Raw genomic sequence first — 21,005 nt, forward strand, 5'->3', positions numbered from 1 at the left:
GATTAAAATGATAATGGGGTGGTTTCCTTCAGTCAAAAGTACTACTTTTAGTCACTGAAATTGATAGAATGAGTAAAAAAAAAATAACATGGACCCAGAAAATACTTTCATTTTCCTAACAGTTTTTTTTTTTTTTTTTTTTAATTAATATTTTAAAATGTCCGATTTTGAAAACAAGGCGTGGTCTTTATGACGTTACAAATGACGCAATTTTCCGCATCTTTCTACCACGTTTCCACGTTATGATAATCAAGCAGCGAATTAGATATTGCGCTCTACGCTTGCTATCAACCATATCGTTGCCAATACACGTGAGTAAAGATGCGAATTAAATATTTTGCACTGTGAATGGCAACACTGAATGGCATTTTATCATTTGTGATGTCATCGGCAGAAGTCGTGGACAATTGAAGCGTACCGATTTAAGTAATTTTTTTAAAATATTAAACATAAACAAATTATTTAAAAAATGGTCATATCCTTTGTTTTTAAGCATGCTCTTTCAGAAAAAAAATACTTTTAAAATTTTGGAAACCACCCCATTTATCCAGTTATATGCAATTAAACAACTGTATCCCTGCCGAAATAAAAATAACTGACATTTAAATCAGATGATCTTTAAGGGCATAACAAAAGTTGGTGTAAAATTAATTGTCTTAACTTTACATTTAAAAACCGGATCATTTTTCAAAAGCGAAAAGAAAAGAGAAGAAAAAAAAGGAACTTCTAGTTCTGATGCTTTCTGTAAATCGTTTGGAAATATCAAAGCAATAACCCTCTTCTACCGAAATTTTCAAGTTCTTCTTTCCGATTTTTCGAAAGCTTTAGTTTTCAAGAAATCCCGAAGAAAGCCGACACGTTAAGTGCTCGATTTGCAGCAAAGTTTGAAACTCTTGAAACAAAAGCAACTTTCATTCTAAATTGAAGAAAGAAAAGTCCGAAATTGAAGCTCAGCTTTCGCCTTGCAGTTACGGTTGGGGTTAAAAAACGCTTTGAACTAAACTGGGGGTACGGGAGGATTTATTGACATTCTCTTCTTCCAGGATAATACTTTACCAATTTTTTATATCACAGTTAGAACCAATTTATCAGTTAGTGCGAAGTTTGAGTAAAATCATGTATGATTATTATTTTAGGGAGAAGACAACATAGAATATTTCTTAGGCTTGACTCCGAGTGGTATCTTAGTTTTACGTACGAAGACGAAAGTTGGAAATTATTTTTGGTAATATGCTGCTTTTATTAAAAGTTTACAACTTTTGATAAATCAATCTTAGTTTATCAGTTTTAGTAATTATCTTTGTTTACAAAATATGCATGAATAATTTTCTAGACAAACATCATTGTGTTACTTAGCCATTTTTCGTACTTATTCTTGTTTCTTTGCGCAAAAAACCTTATTTTGGGGTAAGTTAACTGAATATATAACCCGTATGTGGGATCTAGTAGGAAATCTGCAATAAAGTACGAGGAAAAATTAGCATGATTCAAGAAGATAAAATTTAAAACGGAAACAAACATCAAAGTGTTTTAGGAAGACAAATATTAGTGGGTAAAATGCATAAATCTTATGTAACTCTTTAAGTAATACTGTGGGTTTGTTAAGATTTCTTCTTCTTTTTTTTTTCGAAAAAGCCGACTTTTATTCATTTAGAATCGTATACGGCTCTTAAAACGGCAGTGAACTGTATTTTGAAGCATAACAAAAATAAAATTAAAAAAAAAAAAAAAAAAAACTTTGGAATATTTTTAACTGATATTTTAGGTAATCTCACAAAAGGTTCTCTAGGTTGATTTTTCATAGAATTATAATATTGCTTCAGACCCTTTATTTATTTATTTATTTTAAATATCAATTTTATGATTCATAAAAATAAAATTAAAGTTAAAATTTTCAACTTCGTATAACGTGTTTTAATTGCTGAGTTGATTCATAAATTTATACATTAAAAAACTGCCTTATACATGGTGGTTTATATATTATACGCAGAAATGGCAAAATTTACTGTAGATATTTTCGCAGAAGAATCTGAAAAAACCAAGGAGACATTAGCATGGAGCTGCAAAAGTTTAACTTTTTTTAATTATAAAAATGCAAATAGAGACAGGATACCAGTACGAACTTCACTTGTTTTTAATGAATACATGAAATTTGAATTTTTCAAAAATTATTATATTTATTTTATTATATTATTATTTTTTTTATCAATTTTTATTTTCCCAGTTTTAGTATTGTGCTTAATTTTGAAAATACAAAAATTTCTCTTCTTATTTTTAGGCCTCGAATCACAAAAGTTTACTATAAAAGGAAATATTTTATGATTCGGGTTCGAGATAAAAACGTAAGTTTTTACCTTTTATTTTCATCTCGTACGTAAATACGAAACCTCTTTTAGCAAATAAATTGGAAAACTGCAAAGTTATATGATTTCTAATAAATAATTTCAATAAAATGTTTATTTACTCTAAAACTTATGACAGTTAATGGATTATGAAGTACTAGCGCTTATTGATAAATAATATTACTATTTTTCGTTTAATAGCATACAGAAAATGTAATGCGCTTAAAAATCTTAAGAAAATGTATTTAATAAGACATGTAACAAAATAGAGACGATGAATTTTATTGAAGCGAAAAAGAAACGATTAGGTTTTTTGAGTTATTAAAAAAAGCAATTCTGGGATTGTATCTGAACCAGTACGCAAATCAATGCGTAATATTTCTTTCCTTTTTGTGGGTTGAGCATTGATTTGTCAGCACAATTCATGCAGAGAAAGGATTACTCATTGATCTTCCTACTGTAAAGAAATGAAAAAGTCTAGTGCACCTCAGGACTGTTGGCTCTCGTCGGACGAGTCCGCTTCAGAACCGGATGAAAATAATGGCGAAACAAGTTTTTTTCGTGCAGTGCCGTTGTTTGTTTACTGTAAGAAATAAATTTCAATTGAAAACTCGCGCCAAACTCCGGGTTAAAGTGCACTATGTTGGAATCTTCACTTTGCGATTGCGCTTACTGTCCTCTCCATTTCCTATGAATTCGATAGTTTTGACCCTTCTACCGAACGCCGACTCTATCAGCTCACCCAAGTAGCACGCACGGTGGAAAAGATGGTGGACCAACGGTGGCTATCGGCAGAAACCGGTGGTTAATGGTGAGCTGGCAAAGCAACGATGGCCTTACAGCTTCTGGGCATCGTTGGGCCAACCGTGAATATTTTTGATGGCCATCGTTAGGAAATTGTTAGGTAGCAGATCGTTGGCCTTTCGCTGTGAAATAGTTGAGTAACGGCTGTCAAAGCGGACATTGCCTACCGTTGACCAACCATCCCCCAACCGTTTGCGCTACTTGGGACACTGTACTAGCACGCGGTATCAGGAACTTTCTATAGAATTCACCATCTACATCAGGCCGATTGGTTAAAGCTCCTGTACAGGCGAAAGGACTCTTCCATCTCCCATGCCCTTAGCAATGTAGGCAATGTTTGAAAAATCACTCATTTAATTTCAAAACCCGGTTCTGGTTCTTTCCCGATGTACAAAATTTGTTTAAATGATTTATAATTTGTAACATATGTGATTATACTTTATTTTAATTTTTTTTTTTTTTTTTGCGAATGTACAATTTTAGAATGAAGAAAACACGTACGGATTCGAACTGCCCAATAAAAAGGCCTGCAAGCATCTGTGGAAATGCTGTGTGGATCATCGAGCTTTTTTCAAGTAATTATCAAAAGAGAAAAACTAACTACACAATGCACATATTATGTTGTCACCAGGGCCTGATTACCCCCAAATGGTTGAAATTGTGTTCGCTAATGGCTAAAACTGTAAAGTTTGACGACAGGGGGACAAAAAAGTGTTTGACCCAGGGCTTTCCCGATATCTTAATCGGACCCTGGTTGTCACTAAAGATTTAGCTTTTTAAATGATATACGACGCAAACAATAGCAGATAATCTTTAATTCAGTGCGTGTGTGTGTGTGTAGTTATCTCAGTTGTTACATTTAAATTGTTCCATTAAGCAATATTAGTAATCTTTAACTAAAGATAGTGTGTGCGTAGTTATCTCAGTTGTTCCATTTAAACCAATACATAAAACATACAAAGTTGTATTAATGCAGAATTTGTATTAAATTATGGAACTAATAGAGTTAGTATTTATAATAACTCTGTTACAAGAAACTAAACATTTTATATTGTGAACATATACTGCGTTCTTCGTTAATTTGAATTCTAGATAATGGAAGAAGTAGTAGCGTAAAATAGCGTTAACTGACTAACGTAAAATTGTGCCAGTGACAAGAATTTAAATTGTGCGTATGTTAAAACATTTAAAAATATGTTTCTATTTGATTTGATTTCACAAGCATATTTTTGAGGTACATACGTCGAAAAATGTCAGATCTAAATGTATTTACGTACATTCCTATCTAAAAAGAGGAAATGAAAAGGAAAAATAGGTCTTTTGACGCTAATGTCATCTTCGAATAGTTCGAAAATTCAAATATTATGCATCATTTGCCTTTTAAAAAATGGCTTTGGATTAACTGTTGAAAAACATCAGTTATATTGCTTCCGACATTCGAAGCGAAGCTTCTACCTCAGACCAAAGGAGGTTTCAGATACGTCCGCTACTGAACTAAAAAGAGTTATTTAAATATTTTTTCTGGAAATCTGCAAAGTGTGATTGCTATTATATGTATAGAAGTAGACTTTATCCAACGCTTTTCGAGAGTCTTTGTAAATGGTGTTTTGTGCACCAATAGATACTGTAACGGATCCGGCGAGACTTCCAACTTTCTTGAAAGGACGACACAATTCTTGATTAAAAGCACAGGAAATTTATTTACACTATGTACAGGAAAAATCATCAACAACTGCTAAATTAATAATCAGCAATTAAGCAAATATCACACAACACCGTAAACTCAACGGTTACACACGTATTTACTCCCAAATACGAAAAACAACACAGCGAAATACACTCTCAGTACAAATTCTCAATCGAAACTGAACTCTTTATCATGCATAACGACGCTTTTTATACACACAGAAAGAGAACTCTCAAATATTCCACAAGATTCCAAATGCTTCTCGAAAATAGTAGACCGTTATTTTATTTCTTCTTTTTATTCATTCACGAATCTTATCAATGAAAAATAGGGGGACCATATACTTCAACCGAATGTATAGGGGCTGTATATTCATTACGGGAAACTATTTACAGGTTACGTTACTACAATAATTACTATTTACAGAATTCGTAACAATACGTTTGTTAAGGTGAAATGGCTCTAAATACGCTCAAACTGTAATGCTCATCTTCAGATAATTCATATGCAAAGCTTGTGTTTAAGATGAAGCCATATAAGTTGAAGGACATCGCGAAAGACCTTTAGAAATATTCTAATGTGGAATTCTGCAAATCCCAGATTTCAGTGGATATATGGTGGTAATAATAAACGGCCAAATACTACTAGAAATCTTCGAGGTATTAGCGACCGCGTGTAAGAGGATTATGTGCAACGTGTTGTTGGTAGCGCAAGTTGAAATGTTGCAATACGGACGTGAGTTTAAAGCAGTTTAAAAGCTTAAAATCGCCCATCTTTGAAAGTTTGAGTTTCGTATTCTATTTCGCAAATATTAGAGAAAATTCTTTTTGAATGATGAGATGTCTAGTTCTGGATTTCAGTTAAGATGTTCAGTAGAAATTTTCGGAAATAAAAATCCGCCGTTGTTTTTATTTATTTTTCATTTTTATTTTTTTAAGTAAGGCTATTTTATTAAGAAATCTACATTCTGGCATGTTTGGATTAGGACGTTAAACCGCTACAATACATATATTTTTTTTAATTATGAAAACATGGATCGAATCTCTTGTAAGAAAAATTTGGAATGAAAATCGTCTCAATTTTCATTTTTACAGAGAGTTACTAGTAAAGTGTAACAATGAAAATGAGCAAAATATTAAGTCAGCAGTTCGCAATGTTGTGGAGAAATTTCCTAAGATTCTCACTTTATGCATTCATTTATTTTTCAATTATTTTCTTTATCAAATGAAACACTGAGTTTTTGGGTCATTTAGTTTAAAAAATATGCATATGTATTCATTTTATGAATTTGAAATACATTCGTCTTTTACCGTTTACTCCAAAATTTATAGGACGGTAAAATTTCATCATTACACAGCTTGTCCATGTTTCACCTGAGCGACGGTTTCCAACCCCCCCCCCCCCCGCAACCTATGGTTATAGATGCGTACTTCCAATTACAAAAATAGTCAAATTGAGATACACAGTTAAGGTATTAAAAGTTTAACTCGGTAGTTAAAAATTAGTGCAAATATAAATTTTCATTTAGCTCCCAAGTCCCTGTGGTCAAATTTAGGGGAAACAATACCATTGAAGAACCTTTTACAAGCACATACACACACACAAAAGAAGATATTTGTTCGGCCAATATTCTCGTAATATGAAACATGACATGTAGTGACATATACCGCTTTACACACGTGCCTTTTGCATATTTTCAGGGGCCTTATAGCCGCTACAAGGGCGTATATAGATTTTTTTCCCTTCGAGGAAGAGGAAGCAATGCTTTAAATTCTGATAAACGGATTTGCTTACGCATTTATTAAATGCAAGACGGTATCATCGTTGTGAAAGAAATGTTAGGGTTCGGGGAGTCCTCAAATTTTTCGAAACTGAAGTCCTAAAAATAAAATTTTATACAATCTTAAATAATGTTGAGGGGAGGAGGCAAGGAAGTTCCTTTTCATGCTACCAAATTAAAGTCCGAAAAATTAATTTGTTGGGCATCTTTGATGAAACAGTGCTAACATTTCTAAAACTATTTTGTAGGTTAACTCAAATTCGGGAAGTACCCGGTCACAGCGGGAAGACAGTTGGCTTGGAAAATAAATTTTATGGGTAAGATTTTTTATATGTATTTTAACTTATACCAGAATTGTTTATATTATCTTTTTAACTACTATTTGTTTATTATTTATCAAAGGAGCAGGCTGGATAAAAGCTTCCAGTCTCTGGCCATGCAGTCAAGATTAAGAACACCTCCAACATTTGTTCGAGCTCCTAGCAGACGGTTTCACAAAAGATTGGGTCAACCAGATGGCGCTGATGGTACGTATTAAATTCATGGTTTACTGATTTGTATTGAATGGCCTGTCCAACAAAGAAAATTCCGTTGCATTCAAAAAAAAGATAGCAAATCTAAAAGTGGTTTGTAGGCAGATTTATAGCCAAATCCGTGAGATTCTGGTAACTACAATAACTGCTCCTTAATTGTAAATGCAAAGCAAAGACCTTCGTTGGTTGCATTCTAAAAACATACTACGGGAAAGTTATCAAAAGGCGCGGCGCGGCGGATATTCAGTTTCCCATTGATTTGCGTTGCCATTATTGATACAGTAATATCATTCCTTATCGTCTACGAGCAACATTAAATCGAGTTGTTGGCATGTTTAGCAGCTTGTTCTTTTTTACAAAGTTTTCAAATGCTTTTCTATTTGTTCGTCCGATTGCAAATGTTTCGGACTTTCAATTCTAAAGCATTTCCGGGGGAAAGCCACCAAATCTCTCTTCTCCTAACTTTAACATTATCAGAGACCGTCTAAAATAGTGTTTTTCAAACTTTAATGAAGAAAATTTACCAATGGAGAGGCCCTCCAGGGAGGGGCGATCGCCCCATCGCCCTTCCATTCTATCCACTCCTTGATATCTAACAATCCCCCTGTCTCGCTTCTCGTCCACTTTTGCTTTAATCAGTTAGTTGCCTTTCAAATGCATTTCTTTTCTCTCTTACGTGCAATCGAAGAAATATCAACTGATTTCAGTGGCCTACAACACTTTAGCTACGCGCTAGCGTATTTTTAAGAGGGGGGGGGGGCTTCTGCAGAATTTATTGTTTGGCGACTAATAAATTTCAGAGGTATTGTCCAAGAACAATTACTTATGACGTATTTTTATTAATCATCACGCTGTGGCCGTTTGAAATAGTTGTCATATGTTTGAGCACTGCTAACCTAGATAAAGAGGAATTCCCCTGTCATTAAAAAAAAAAAAAAAAATCACGTACTTTGTATTCTGATATTTTTTCTGTATTTAAAAAGATTTTTAAAAAATACTTAATTTGTTGCATGAAACATTATTTTGCCAGCTGGAACACAAGCTAAAGAAGAGAATGGTGCGAAGCATTTGCTGGAACCTTCCCTTGCCATGCCAATACTACCTCACAATCCAGTTCTTATGTAAGTACATGTTTAAAAGTTTAAATCTCAAAGAAGCCCATGGAATAACTTTCTCATAAAGTTTCTTTCGCCAGACCTTCCCTGCACAGGTCCACATCCGTACCTTCTGTCGTTCCTTCGCCTTACAAAGTTGTGCCTGCACCTTGGGAAGATCCACGGGCGGGGTAAGTCGAATTTTTTACTTGAAATCTTCGAAGAATTAGACTTTGACTTGCTCAAGGTATGAATAAAAACAATAGTAGCCGGTATACAGGGTGTTCCGTTTCAACCTGCAAGACCTCTATTTTCGCAACCGTTAGTCCTAGATGTATACTTCCAATTGCAAAAACGTTCAAAATCAGATGCAGAGTTAAGATATTGGAAGTTTGAAGTGAAATAAAAATGAGTCAAAAAATACAAAATTTAACTTTTTATACGGGCCCCAGGTCCCCTAACTTATATTTAAGGAAACAATCTCCATTGAAAAACAATGTCAACACAAAAAGTTTGAAATTAGTACGACTAATATTCACCGAGATATGAAACGCAGCGTTTTGTGACTTACACCACTTTACACTCGCCGTCACTAACACCTTTTGGGGGAAAATATAGCAGTTACAAGTATGTTTAAAATTATATGTGTGCAGAACGTGGTTTTTCAAATTGTTCGAGGTTTTACAGTGTGTTTTTGCGTATCACGGCATAGCATTTGCATGAATTTTTGTATACCAATGAAAAATATAAATATCTTGTTTTTTTTATTGAGCAATCACGATTGCTTATTGTTCTCATTTGACCGTTTTTGGTGTCCGTGCCTTTTTCAGCTTGGACCAGGTGGCCTCTGCAGCACCACTGCATATCTGCACTAATCTGAATCGTATATTTTGTACTTCTAATTACCAGAAAATGTTTTAAATGATCAAATTTTATAATGGTTTTATAATGATTAATTTTTAACCCATTAATTAGCCATTTCTTGACGCTGCGTGATTTTTCCACAGCAATAAGTATTTGCTTCAATCTTTAATTCTGGGAAGATAAGCCCTTTTTAGAATTCGCTTAATTTATTGGTTTTGCAATTAGTTGTATTTATTGATTGAAATTCCTGACTAATTAGGTGAAAATTTTGAATTAGGGTTGTGTTACTCGGATAAGCAAGATGAGAATTTCGTAAAATACTTGTCGTTTTTGAGAATTTATCAGTTACTATAGGTAAAAAATTAAAATGGGGGGGGAGGGGTGTCTATCTAAAGTTAAAGGAAAATAAGCCAAAATAACAGATATATTTGTATCTTTTACTTATTATTAAGTTAATTGGAAGCAACTGCTTTCAAAATAATGTGACATACAGTCGTCCCTCGCTACTTCGCGCTTCGACTTTCGCGGCTTTACTAAATCGCGGTTTTTTCTGTTTTTTTTTTCTTCAAATATAGTAGTTAGCTTTTTTTATGCGTTCGTGTAAACTGTTTCCTATATAAGAATAACAAAGTATGTCTTTTAAGTAAGGTAAGCTCTTCTGACTGCTGTAGCTGTACTAGTTGAGGGAGTGGAGCTATAAAATCGTCGAAGAAAGAGTTGGGAATCGCTATCTTATTTTAATCGTTCAACACTAACTGAAAAGTATAAATCACTGTATTATTACATCTGTAATTGTAAATGGTGTTCAAGAATGTACTAGATTTTTAAGTTGCATACGTAATATCTTAAATGAGGATAATTGTAGAGGAAGAACGGGGACACATACGGTCACTAACTGGCAGTTAATTCATCATCGAACAAGTTGAGCTATTTTCATAGATTAGTAGTAGTGTGTACGAACTGCATGTGTGTGTGAAGTTTATTTCCCAATAATTAGCAATGTGATGCCTATTACGTCTAACATATCTCATTTTCTCTTATTTTGTGCAATTTTTTAAATAATGCAAATGTAATGGTGGCTACGTTTCATGTCTTGGGGGCTCTACCTATGTTAAAAACTTATTTAAATTGTCTTAAGTAAGTTTTATGCGCTCCAATTAGGAAAATATACGGTTTATAAATACAGAATCCTACTTCGCGGAAATCAGTTATCGCGGTTAAGTCTGGAACGAGTTAACCGCGATAAACGAAGGTTGACTGTATACACTTATTTCCATGAGTGAAGAAGAATTTCCTTACAACTACGAAGCACGTTTACGCAGCTTTAGTTGCAAATTTACGTCATATTGTCTTTCTTTTATCTAAAGTCGACTAAGGGTAGTCATTCATATTGACTGTACTATTAATTGCAATAAAAATGGAATGTTGAACAAGAAGACATAATTTAAAGCAGGTTTTCAGATAGGATGCAGCAGCAACAAAAATTCTGTTTCAGTTTGAGTGCTATGTTGCTAATTTGAACTATTCAAAAAAGTGCGCAAGCGCAGAACAGGAGAGGGGTGGTCAGAATTTTTGTTACTGTTGATACCGTTCAGAAGTCTCTTAACACTCCGTCGGGCGCAATATGTTGTAGAACACGATCGGGCGCATTGAGCCTGGGAAGCACACTTTGATCTACTGATCTTTTCTACGCATGTTTACATTTTCTTACGAAAAAATTGTCAACTACAAACACCAAAGAAGGGAAATAAAACAGCTTTTCATGATTTTCGAATGTAACAAGTTTATTTGAGAAAATGAATATACATTTTTCCATGAGCTATTGAGGGGGCGTGGCTAACTAAAGAATTCGAGGTGTGCCTAATAGATCAGTTGCGCCCGACGGAGTGTTAAACTATTTATTTCATCACCATTTAGAAGCAGAGCCTGATTACCACAGGGGCAAACGGGCACTGGCCCCTCCTCTTAGATTTCAGGGGACCTAAAATCCCTCTATTTTATTATAAAAATTAAAAAATAAATGATGATTTCAATGATTTCACTCAGAATCTAGAGTACAATGATGTCATTGATATTTTTGCAAATGCCAAGACAAGGAAAAAATCTCTTATTTCTCGATAAAAAATTCCCCTTAAAATTTTAATCTCTTTTGCAAATCGCAAAACCACTCCAAGTTTAGTCTGTATTTAATATTAAAAGTTATATCATAGATAATTTTGACATTTACAGTTTACTGCAACAGGCAAAGTTTAACCACATCTTATATAATTATCATATACTATATCTCTTCTACTTTTTAAATGTACATATACTATGCTGTGATTATGAGGTACCACAAAATTTAGCCATAAGTATCAAAATATTTTATGGCTTCATTAAATAGAATAAGCGGGAATAGGGGGGGGGGCACAAAATAAATGTTTCGCCCTGTGTCTTCAAATATCATTGTCGGGCTCTAGGGGGTCACTGAAATATAAAAGTGCCCATGTCCAATATCTGAATGATCGGGCTCTGTTTAGAAGCTTGAATAATCTTTTGGCCTTAGTTGGCGTTTTACTGCAGTGATTGATTGTATTCGATAGAAACCATATCGCGGGGAGAATACTGCAACAAGGTAACAACTAGGGAACAATTTTGCCGTTTCGAGAAAAACCCGAGAAACTAATGAATTTTTATGATTTGTGGAGTCTGTGAAAAAATATTATTTTCAACCATTTCTAAATTTTATGTAATTAGAAGTAGCTATTTCTTTTTCGAACAAAAACTTTCAGCAAAAATAAAACACGGTCTATTTTGAGAAATTAGTATGTATACTATAATTACCTTGTTCCTGGTAGCAGAATTTTTTTTCGCAGTCTGAGACGAAAATTCAAAATCCCAAAACGAATCTGTAAGACGAATCAACATTAAATTAAAATAAGAACTAACAACGTCAAATGGCACAAATTGCAGATTACTGCAGACTCGTGCTACGACGTTACAAGTCAACGCCGCCTTTTTCAATGCAAAAGAAATGAGCTTATGGATGAAAAGACAGCCGACAAAAGTCAATGTCAGAAAGAAAGCTCTTGCTCATTGGTTGCATTTTCCTACTTCTGCTTTATTGGTTTATACAGTGGTGGTAAAAAAAAAATTGCATCACCCGCGCCGCAAAAGAGAGGAATATCATCCCGACTGCATTTACCACACAGTCAAGCATCCCGTATCCCAGATGATTTGGGGATGTATTTCTGATCCAGGAGTTAGTGGGCTTCACTATGTGCAAGGAACAGTAAGCGCTCAGGTGTATATTGGCATTTTGGAGGAGAAATTGCTTCCTACTATCCGAGATCACTTTACTTCAGTTTCAAACGTCCTTTTTCCAGGATGATTCTGCTCCGTGCCATAGTGCAAAACTGGTAAGTAACAATTTAAAAACCTTTATCCTGCCATTAGATTTAAATTGACATGGGGTTAAGTAATTTTTTTCTCTAAACTCACACGCAGGTTCAGAAATGGAAAAATGAGCTTGGGGTCAGCAGTTTGCCTTGGCCCGGAAAAAGCCCCGATCTACGTAAATAATTATCGGATTTTTGCTGTTAAATGTTTATTTCATAAGTTTTGCAGAATTTCACATACATGCAACGTTAATCGGTCGACCAAAACTTTTCACATAATCCCATTGTTGTGAAAATGCGAGGGTGATGCATTTTTTTTTCTACCAGCACTGTACTTTTCTCATTAATGTTTCGTTTATCCGCTATTTTTACTTTTTAAGCTGCTTTCTTAAAAAGTAAGGTTTTTGCATTTTCAATGTCGAGCAGTGTTTTCCAGAAAATGCGGTACAAATCTTCGCTTGCTGAAATTTAAGAACATTTTTTCTTTAAAATGTTAGGTTCGTTTTTTTTTTTTTCGTTCCCAGCTAAGAAATAGTACACAGACTTTCTCAAGAATCTGCGACGTATGCGTCGCAACGTCGGGCTGTTTCTCTGCTGTCAGACCTAATTGTAGTACTCACTCCACGAGATGTTACGGTAACGGCACCAGTAACAATCAAGGGTCAATAACAGACAGTCGTGAGTTTGGATTTAAATAATCAGAATTTTAGGCGGGTAAAACTGATGTTGCTGCGACCCATAAATACGGTGCAACCATCTAGTGTTTATCAGAGTGAATTTTATGAGCCAGTTGTGGTTCATAAGACAGTGGTGGTGGTGGTGGGAGGTTATGAACAGCTACCACGAGGTCTGCCGGTGCTTCATGTTCATTTGAATTTAATAAGGTTTTAGATCTAAAAATAAAAAAACTTTTGCACATTTTGAAGAGAAAAAGGGATCTGTCCATTACCCATCCTTTCCTCATTCTATCTGTGACTGGGTATCATCAGAATTGTCGGTGTCTGATACTAGGGAATCACACCATTTTTCGAAATTGAGCCAATAAAAATAGAATCAACTAATTCAGAGGACCCAGAAGCAATGTAGTTGCATGAGAGAAAAATAGTTTAAAAAATCTAAATACAATCGACTCCCGCTACAACGCGATTCGACTTACGCGAAATGGCTATAACGCGAATTTTTCACGAGTGACGAGTTTTTGAGCTAAGGTGAATTTTTCGTCTATAATACGAATTTTTTAGAAGGAAGTATCGGCTTCGTTGTTAGCCACTAAATATTGATTGTTTGGAAACTATTACATTCTTTTAGGCATCACTTACAGCGAAAGTTTCCACATCAAACTAGTCTACGCATCGCGTTGTTAATCACTCAGCATCATTCATTTATTTAATTTTTTTCATTTGAAATATTAAAGTTCATGAAATATAATGGTGCCTTAGTGGCACCTTCATCTAAACTTTGAAAATGGGAAGAAAAAGAAAGTTTCTGAATGAAAAAAAAAGGGTGGGGGGAAGCTAACATTCTCGAGATACTTGAACAACTACAAAACGTCGACGGTAGCGCGACAATAAATATGAGTGAATCTTCCTTGCGTACTAATAAATATGTTACTGTACAGTACTATTATAGTGCAACATTTTATTACTGCTACATACGGTGCATACCGTGTTGTTTTATTTCATGTCTTTCCCTTCCGTTGATCATTCATTTTGTGCATCTTAGTATTTCATCTTGAAGAAAACAATTTTTTATTTTTTAAATACAGTAAAAGTTCAATTTTTTATGTAAGAAACCGTAGTGTATAGTTGAGGAATGCTTTAAAGCAGTTTGAGATTGTTCATAAGTGTATAAAAGAATTTGATATGCTTCTAAAAAGTTTGTATACACATATTTTTCCACAACGCGAAATTTCGACTTACGCGAGGAGTCTTGGAACGGATCCCTCGCGTTGTCGGGACTCGACTGTACACTAAAAGGCTCAGAAAATTGAGCTAACCAAAGAGCGATGTCTTAAGCATGTTTGTTACTGGTGCTGTTACTCTACAAAAAAGATCAAGTTTAGTGGGAAAATTTAAAAACCCTCTCCATATAAAATAAGTGGTGTACTTGTCTCAATTAATCACACAAACCGATCATGCATTTAGAAATAAAAATCGACATTCATTCCGAGAAAGCCACGATACCATCTTTTTTTTTTTTTTTTTGAGTCGGGAAAGGGGTTAATGGTTTGAAATGACGCGATTAAAACCAGTCATTCGAATGATTTGAACCGTAGGCGGATTCTTCATTATCAGAGAACATTTCGTTTTGTTGATTCCCGCCTTTGCCGGGGCAGCACCCCACAGACTGCACTTCTTTTATCAGCTGTTTCCGAGTCGTACATCGAAGAAAAAGGTCGAACCTCAAAGACATTAATGCCCGCAGCAGACATTTGCATAGCAATGGGTTTTGGGTGTATTTAACGCCCACGAAACAATTACTTCGTGCTCAAATCAAAAGTTGGTTGCGTAAAAAATATTAAGATTTAAAAGAATATTTTAGAAATAATTACAGTACGTATGTGCTCAAAAGCAAATTATGTGTGTTCATTTTTGTTTTTGTTTTTTTAATAGCAAGATTTTTTTAAATGTTTTAATGATTTACCCCTTTGAGCATTTACTTAATAAACTAGAAAATCACCCGCCAAGGTATGACAGATGAAAATTGCTTCTACTTTTGAACGAAGCCAGTGCCTGTTTGGTGATATTTTGATAGTTGAAATTTCAACAAAAATTTTATTCAAGATTTTTTTTTTTTTTTTTTTTTTTTTTATCTAAAAACCAAAAATACTATTTTTTTTTTTTTTTAAGAACCGAAAAATTGATAAATTTGCAGAGATTGTAAAAATCGAAATGCAGTTTCTCGTAAATTTAACATTTCAAAAGTTAGCGGTTAAATGACTAAACCAAAGCGAAATGAATTCATAGCGCGAAAAAGCTTCAAACGATTTTAGTTTTGAGATAAATAATTATTGATGTATCGCTTTCTTTTCACAATAAAGTTTAAAACTGCTCTTATTCGTTTTCGTTTTCCGAAACGATAAAAAAGTAAAAACAATCCTTGTGGAATAAAACTTTTTAGTTTTTAGTTATTTAATTGAAAAATTGAATGCACTCTCTGGAAAAAGTTTTATTTTTGATATTATATGGTTAAATTGAGGCTTTTTTTTTAGTATTTTGTTTAGAAAACGTTCTTACTTTACTTAATTATAATTTTCTTTTCTTTATGGTATAACTTTTAAAGTGTTTCGAATTATTAGTGTTCTTTTTCGCATATAGATACAAACTATAATTTTTAGAAACATGAAAGAATCAACTATACAGCACACAAGTTCAATAAGAAAAAGGAAAAAAAGGACTTTTCAAAACATGCGTTTAAAAATTTCACATTAGTGAACTTGAAGATCCGAGAAACAATTAGTGTGAAAAATAATTTGTGCCAAAATTTACCACTCAATTGTTTTGAAAAGGTTCACCGACCCCTTGATTTTCATAGCAAACCCAATTCAAATATCCGACCTTGAAATAGAATCCAGCGAAGATCACGCTGGCGGGGCAGCCATGATTTCTGTAACTCCTGCTTCCTTACAAAAACACTGTCTTGGCAGTGAAATACCTATAACGCTTTTAAGCAAATATACTCCATGTTTGAAAGTGTTAAAAATAGCAGTGATTGCGAATCATATCTATCCCACAAAAATCGAAATTTCGTCATTAAATGAGAACTTTTATATTTGTTTGGAACAACTGTCTATTTTTTCCCGAAACTACTTCGAAATTCTTTCCCCGTGAAAAGTAATTTAGAAACGTTGCTAGCGCGTTTCAGTATAAGAACTTGACGAACTCTTTAATTTGAAAGTAGTTAAAATAATGTTGTAAATGTTAAGCAATGTTTCACTGAGTATTTTATTCTTTACTAGTACCCGCACGGCTTTGCCCGTAGTAGAAAATGAAAAGGTCATTTGATTCGCCTGCAGATTTACAAATAATTGATGATGAATTCCTCGCCAATTTGCTATGTTCATTTGCTCGCCCATGTTATGGCAAATTGCTCGTCCACGTTATGATAATTTGCTCGGTAAAATGTTCTTAAAATTGGAATAGAAAAGAACAAAATCGAATTTTTGAAAACTCGCTTAGAGGTGCTCACCCCTATGCTACGAACTAATTTTGGGCCAAATTTCATGAAAATCGGCCGAAGGGTCTTGGTACTATGCGCGTAACAGAGATCCAGACTTTCAGCTTTATTATTAGTAACGATGATAAGGGCAAAAGTAATTTTAAAAAAGTGTGAATCAAACGTGTTAATAAATGGTGTTAATGATTTCAACTAAAATTCACCAAAACTTAAACGTACATGAGAAATATTATTTTAAATTTGAAATGAAAACGCTGCATATTCGATAAGATATAAACATCATCTCTTCCTTTTCAGTTTCCCATGCTCGAAAGATAGCAATTTTAATGTTTCATAAATTCATATTCTTTTCCATAAAGATTTCAGAGCTTATGAAGTCATCATGGGCGCCCATAAGGGGGAGCAGAGGGGGACTCGAGCCCCTCCCTAGACGTTGGTACTGTCAATTTTTACTTCCTTTTACAAAAAAAAGTATTGTATTCGCGAAAAAAATTTCACTCAAAATTCGGCCTTAATTTCCATTTTGCTCACCCCCGAATTAATGTCGAGTTTTTTTTTTTTTTTTTTTTTTTCCAACCCGACCACACGCGGATAAGTGCCCAAGAACGTATAAACAACCGAACTATCCATTTTGACATTCCCCGAGTTAATTACGACTTTTCTCGTGACGTCCGTTTGTGCGAATGTGCGTATGTGCGTATGTATGTCGCATAACTCAAGAACCTAGAAAGTTGAAATTTGGTACGTAGACTCCTAGTGGGGTGTAGTTGTGCACCTCCCATTTTGGTTGCATTCGTTTGTTCCAAAGGGGGTGTTTCACGCCTTTTTGGGGGGAAATCATTGTTAATTTCAATGCATACTCAAGTGGTGTTATAATTTGGCGGACACTTGGCGATATATCGCCAGTTTTTGGTCGCCAAGTTTTTTCGCCAACTTGGCGGTAAATTTGGCTATTTTTTTTTAAATCTGGTTTCAATTTGGCCATTGGTGGTGATATTTAGAGAGTAAATTATTGAATCACATTAAAATTGCCAATAATGGGAAAATGATATTAAAATTAGAGTAAAAGGAAGTCATGTGATGCACACATCAGCTTGTTTAATAAGAGTTTTAGCGTAAATATCAATCAAAACATTTCAACGTAAACCATTGATGAACAACTGTTATTAAAACCTTCTTTAATAACTTTCTTCTAAATTTTTTAATAATTTCAATCTGCATTGAGTTTTTTTCTTTTCTTGAGAATGTATTTTAAATAACGAATTACCGTCTGTTTTCTAAAAAAAAAAAAAATATGAACTCCCTTAAAATGATTAGAAGTTTTAAAAAAATTGGTTAATGATGAACATATTCACGAATTAAACTTTCTTTTATTACTTTGTTAACAGAAAAAGGAAAAGTTTTAGGATAAAACATTTTTACATTTTAGTGCCATTGAAAATAAACGAGACTAAAAATTAAAAAAAAGTTCTCCTCCTTCAGGAATTATTATTTGTAAAAGTTTTATTTTAAGATGAAAAAACAGTTTCCATTGTTTTGCAAAATGTACGTCATCTTTAGTTTTGAGTGCATAATAAACAACTACTAAGTGCAAATTCTATTGTTTGAAAGAAAAGTTGGCTCGTCAAAAATAGTAATAATACTAATAATGCTTTTGTGTCGATAGTTTAATAAATCTTTTCCTTTTGCTCAATGCTCTGACATCCAGGGTAACTATAAATTTCGTTTAAAAAAGAGCATCTGTGGAGCTGATAGTGCATTTTCAAATACTTTATCATTTCTTTAATGGGATATTCCCAAATTTATATATTTTTTAAACTTTCAATTGGAATTCAAAAAAACAAAAATTCGAGCTTTCAAAAAAAAAAAAAGAGGGGGGGGATGTGCGTCACGGGACGCTCGGCAGAAGTGATAACTTTCATAGGATTAAGTTATTATCATTATTTAATCCTATGAAAGTAACAATTGGCTTATGGTAGCTATAATAAGCAACGAAGTTTTTGCATTGGTTGTTATCTAAAAATCTTGCAAAGACTGCATCAAGTACAGTTCCGTGACTTGTAGTGGCTTCTTATGGCTTATTAATCATTTGTAATTGTAATTTGGATTGTAGAAACGATACTAAATTTTTAGCTCGATCCGAATCAAAATTAACATTAAAATCTCCGGTTAAAATTAAAGGAATAGTATAATAATCTTCATTGGGGACTAAAGCAGAACCTTCTTGTGTATAATTTAAAAGCTGTTTATGAATAAATTGAATAATACTTGAAATACTTTTGTTTGGAGATATATATATATGTTGGCAATAATAATTTGTTGCTTTGCTTCATTGAGACATTCCATTATACACATTTCACCAATATCGTTTTGTGTAACCGTATTAAAGCTTGTAGCATTATTAACATGTAATCCTATACTTGGAGTGACAATATTTATGCAATCAAGATCATTCTGCTCTTATATTTTGACTCTTTAATTGCAAAATACGTTTAAAAGATGGAATAATTTTAGTATCATCATTTTCAAGCCATGTTTCACATAATAAAAGAATTTTACAGCGTCGAGGGACAGAATCAATAAGATCGAGACTATGAGCATTAAGGCTTTCACAATTAATTGAAAAAAGTGATATTCCTCTTTTATTTAAAATTAATTGTCGGCACAAAAACAATAGATTAAATGACGCGTCGTTTCTAAATATTTCGTTTATCAGAAAAAACACTTAAACTTACAAACATTTTAGATTTTACTCTGTGATGAACAAATTAAATGTTTATTTATTATTTTTGTTTTCTCGGCCGTCCCCAACCTCCGCGTTGCGGAGTCTGCGGGGATGAAGTTCGTTTAAAATATGTACACCTTATCACTGTTCAAAACCCTAAATGAAGTGAGATATTTTTAGTATAACTAATCGCAAAAATGTTTTTGTTTTGAAAATAAATTTTAAGATTAAGTGCTGTTTTGAATATATATTCTTTACAATGTTATTGGTATTGTATTATTAAACTAACCTTTCGTTAGGAGATTGCGTTATGTTGCGACGATCATCCATCTTCTGTTAGTTTCATTACTTTTTCTAATATCACTTAACGCTTAAAACTGACCCAAAGAGTAAAGAAACAAAATTTCCCCGACAATGCGCGCTTCTGTCGTATGCGCGAACGAAAGGAATGCCAGACGAGAGTTGCGCCGTTACGCGCGTTGTATCACAAATCGGTTTACCCTCCCATAAGTAATCACTTCAAAAAGCTTCGAGGTGTGAAGCATTATTGTGGAGTATTGTGCTGTGTTCACAATAGTGCCGAGAAGCATTGTAGTGAAAACCGCATATCCATACGAACAGTGGTTGGAAGTAGCGCGCTGCAAGTGGCGATTAGGGTGCGTCTTATAATGCACTTTTTGAAAAATTTTTGAATTTCTTATGGGGCACCCCTTTAATTGCTTCCTTTTGATGAAAAATTACCAATTTAAAAGTTTCATAGAATTTGAACAAAATTTAGAGGTTGCTACCAGCGATTAAAATTACGTTCATTGTGGAAAAATAGAGTAAAAATATATTCCCCCAATTTTCTATTGCAATATTTAACATCAACATGAATTTGGGTTGGTTAATGTAGAAACATAACCCAAATACTGATTTCCTATGCATACAAAAAAATAATAAGCATTTCGTGGTTCTATGCTGTGTAATAATGTTAAACAAAAATCGCGCAAAAGTTCCACTACGCCATATCATTGGTTTTCAATTTCAGTCTTTTACACCAATATTGTAATTTTCCCCTTTGTTTCTAGTAATGTGAAATGTACAAGCCTTTTTCTGACTGCTACTCATCATCCAAAATAATTGATAATATCTCTTCAAAAAAAACTTGATGAAAAAACCCTTATGGTGAAAAATATGAATGTTAGTAATGAAATCCTCTATTTTTTTCCTTTGGTTTTAGTTCTACAACATCCGCTGTTCAGTGTTTCATTGGAGGAGTTGTTCTTTTAGGTTTTTTTAAGACGGAATTTTAGAAAGGAATAGACCAATTTGGAGTTTCTCTTCAGAAATGACAAGTAGATATCAAATAAAATTACTTGAAGCAACAGTTCTCTTCTTGTATGTGAAAATGCTTTTCAACAAAAATAGATCAAATCTAGATAAAATTTATTGCAAATTCTTGTTCTTCAGAATCAGTCAAAGTACATTCTGTTACAACAAAGGCTAAAAAGGAAAAAAAAAAAAAAAAAAACTTTCACTACAGTTGATTCAGATTCTTCATGATTTTCTTTCTTTCAAAATTTCTTCTTTTCACGCAAGTTCTGTTGCCTTTTTAAACAGAGATGTATTTGTTACCAATTT

The 21,005-nt window shown here is 33.6% G+C and overlaps 1 protein-coding gene across 1 annotated transcript in view; it reads left to right on the forward strand.

The window, feature by feature from the left end:
- Positions 1-21,005, forward strand: part of LOC129221011 (band 4.1-like protein 4) — a 129,764-nt gene that overhangs the window by 91,269 nt on the left and 17,490 nt on the right. Inside the window, exons 8-14 of the mRNA XM_054855447.1 lie at positions 1,137-1,225; positions 2,279-2,342; positions 3,630-3,721; positions 6,862-6,930; positions 7,016-7,140; positions 8,177-8,267; positions 8,342-8,431. Coding sequence (XP_054711422.1) covers positions 1,137-1,225; positions 2,279-2,342; positions 3,630-3,721; positions 6,862-6,930; positions 7,016-7,140; positions 8,177-8,267; positions 8,342-8,431 — 620 coding nt within the window. The remainder of the gene's footprint in view (positions 1-1,136; positions 1,226-2,278; positions 2,343-3,629; positions 3,722-6,861; positions 6,931-7,015; positions 7,141-8,176; positions 8,268-8,341; positions 8,432-21,005) is intronic.

The sequence above is a fragment of the Uloborus diversus genome, chromosome 4 (genome assembly GCF_026930045.1).
Source record: "Uloborus diversus isolate 005 chromosome 4, Udiv.v.3.1, whole genome shotgun sequence".
Lineage (NCBI taxonomy): Eukaryota > Metazoa > Arthropoda > Arachnida > Araneae > Uloboridae > Uloborus > Uloborus diversus.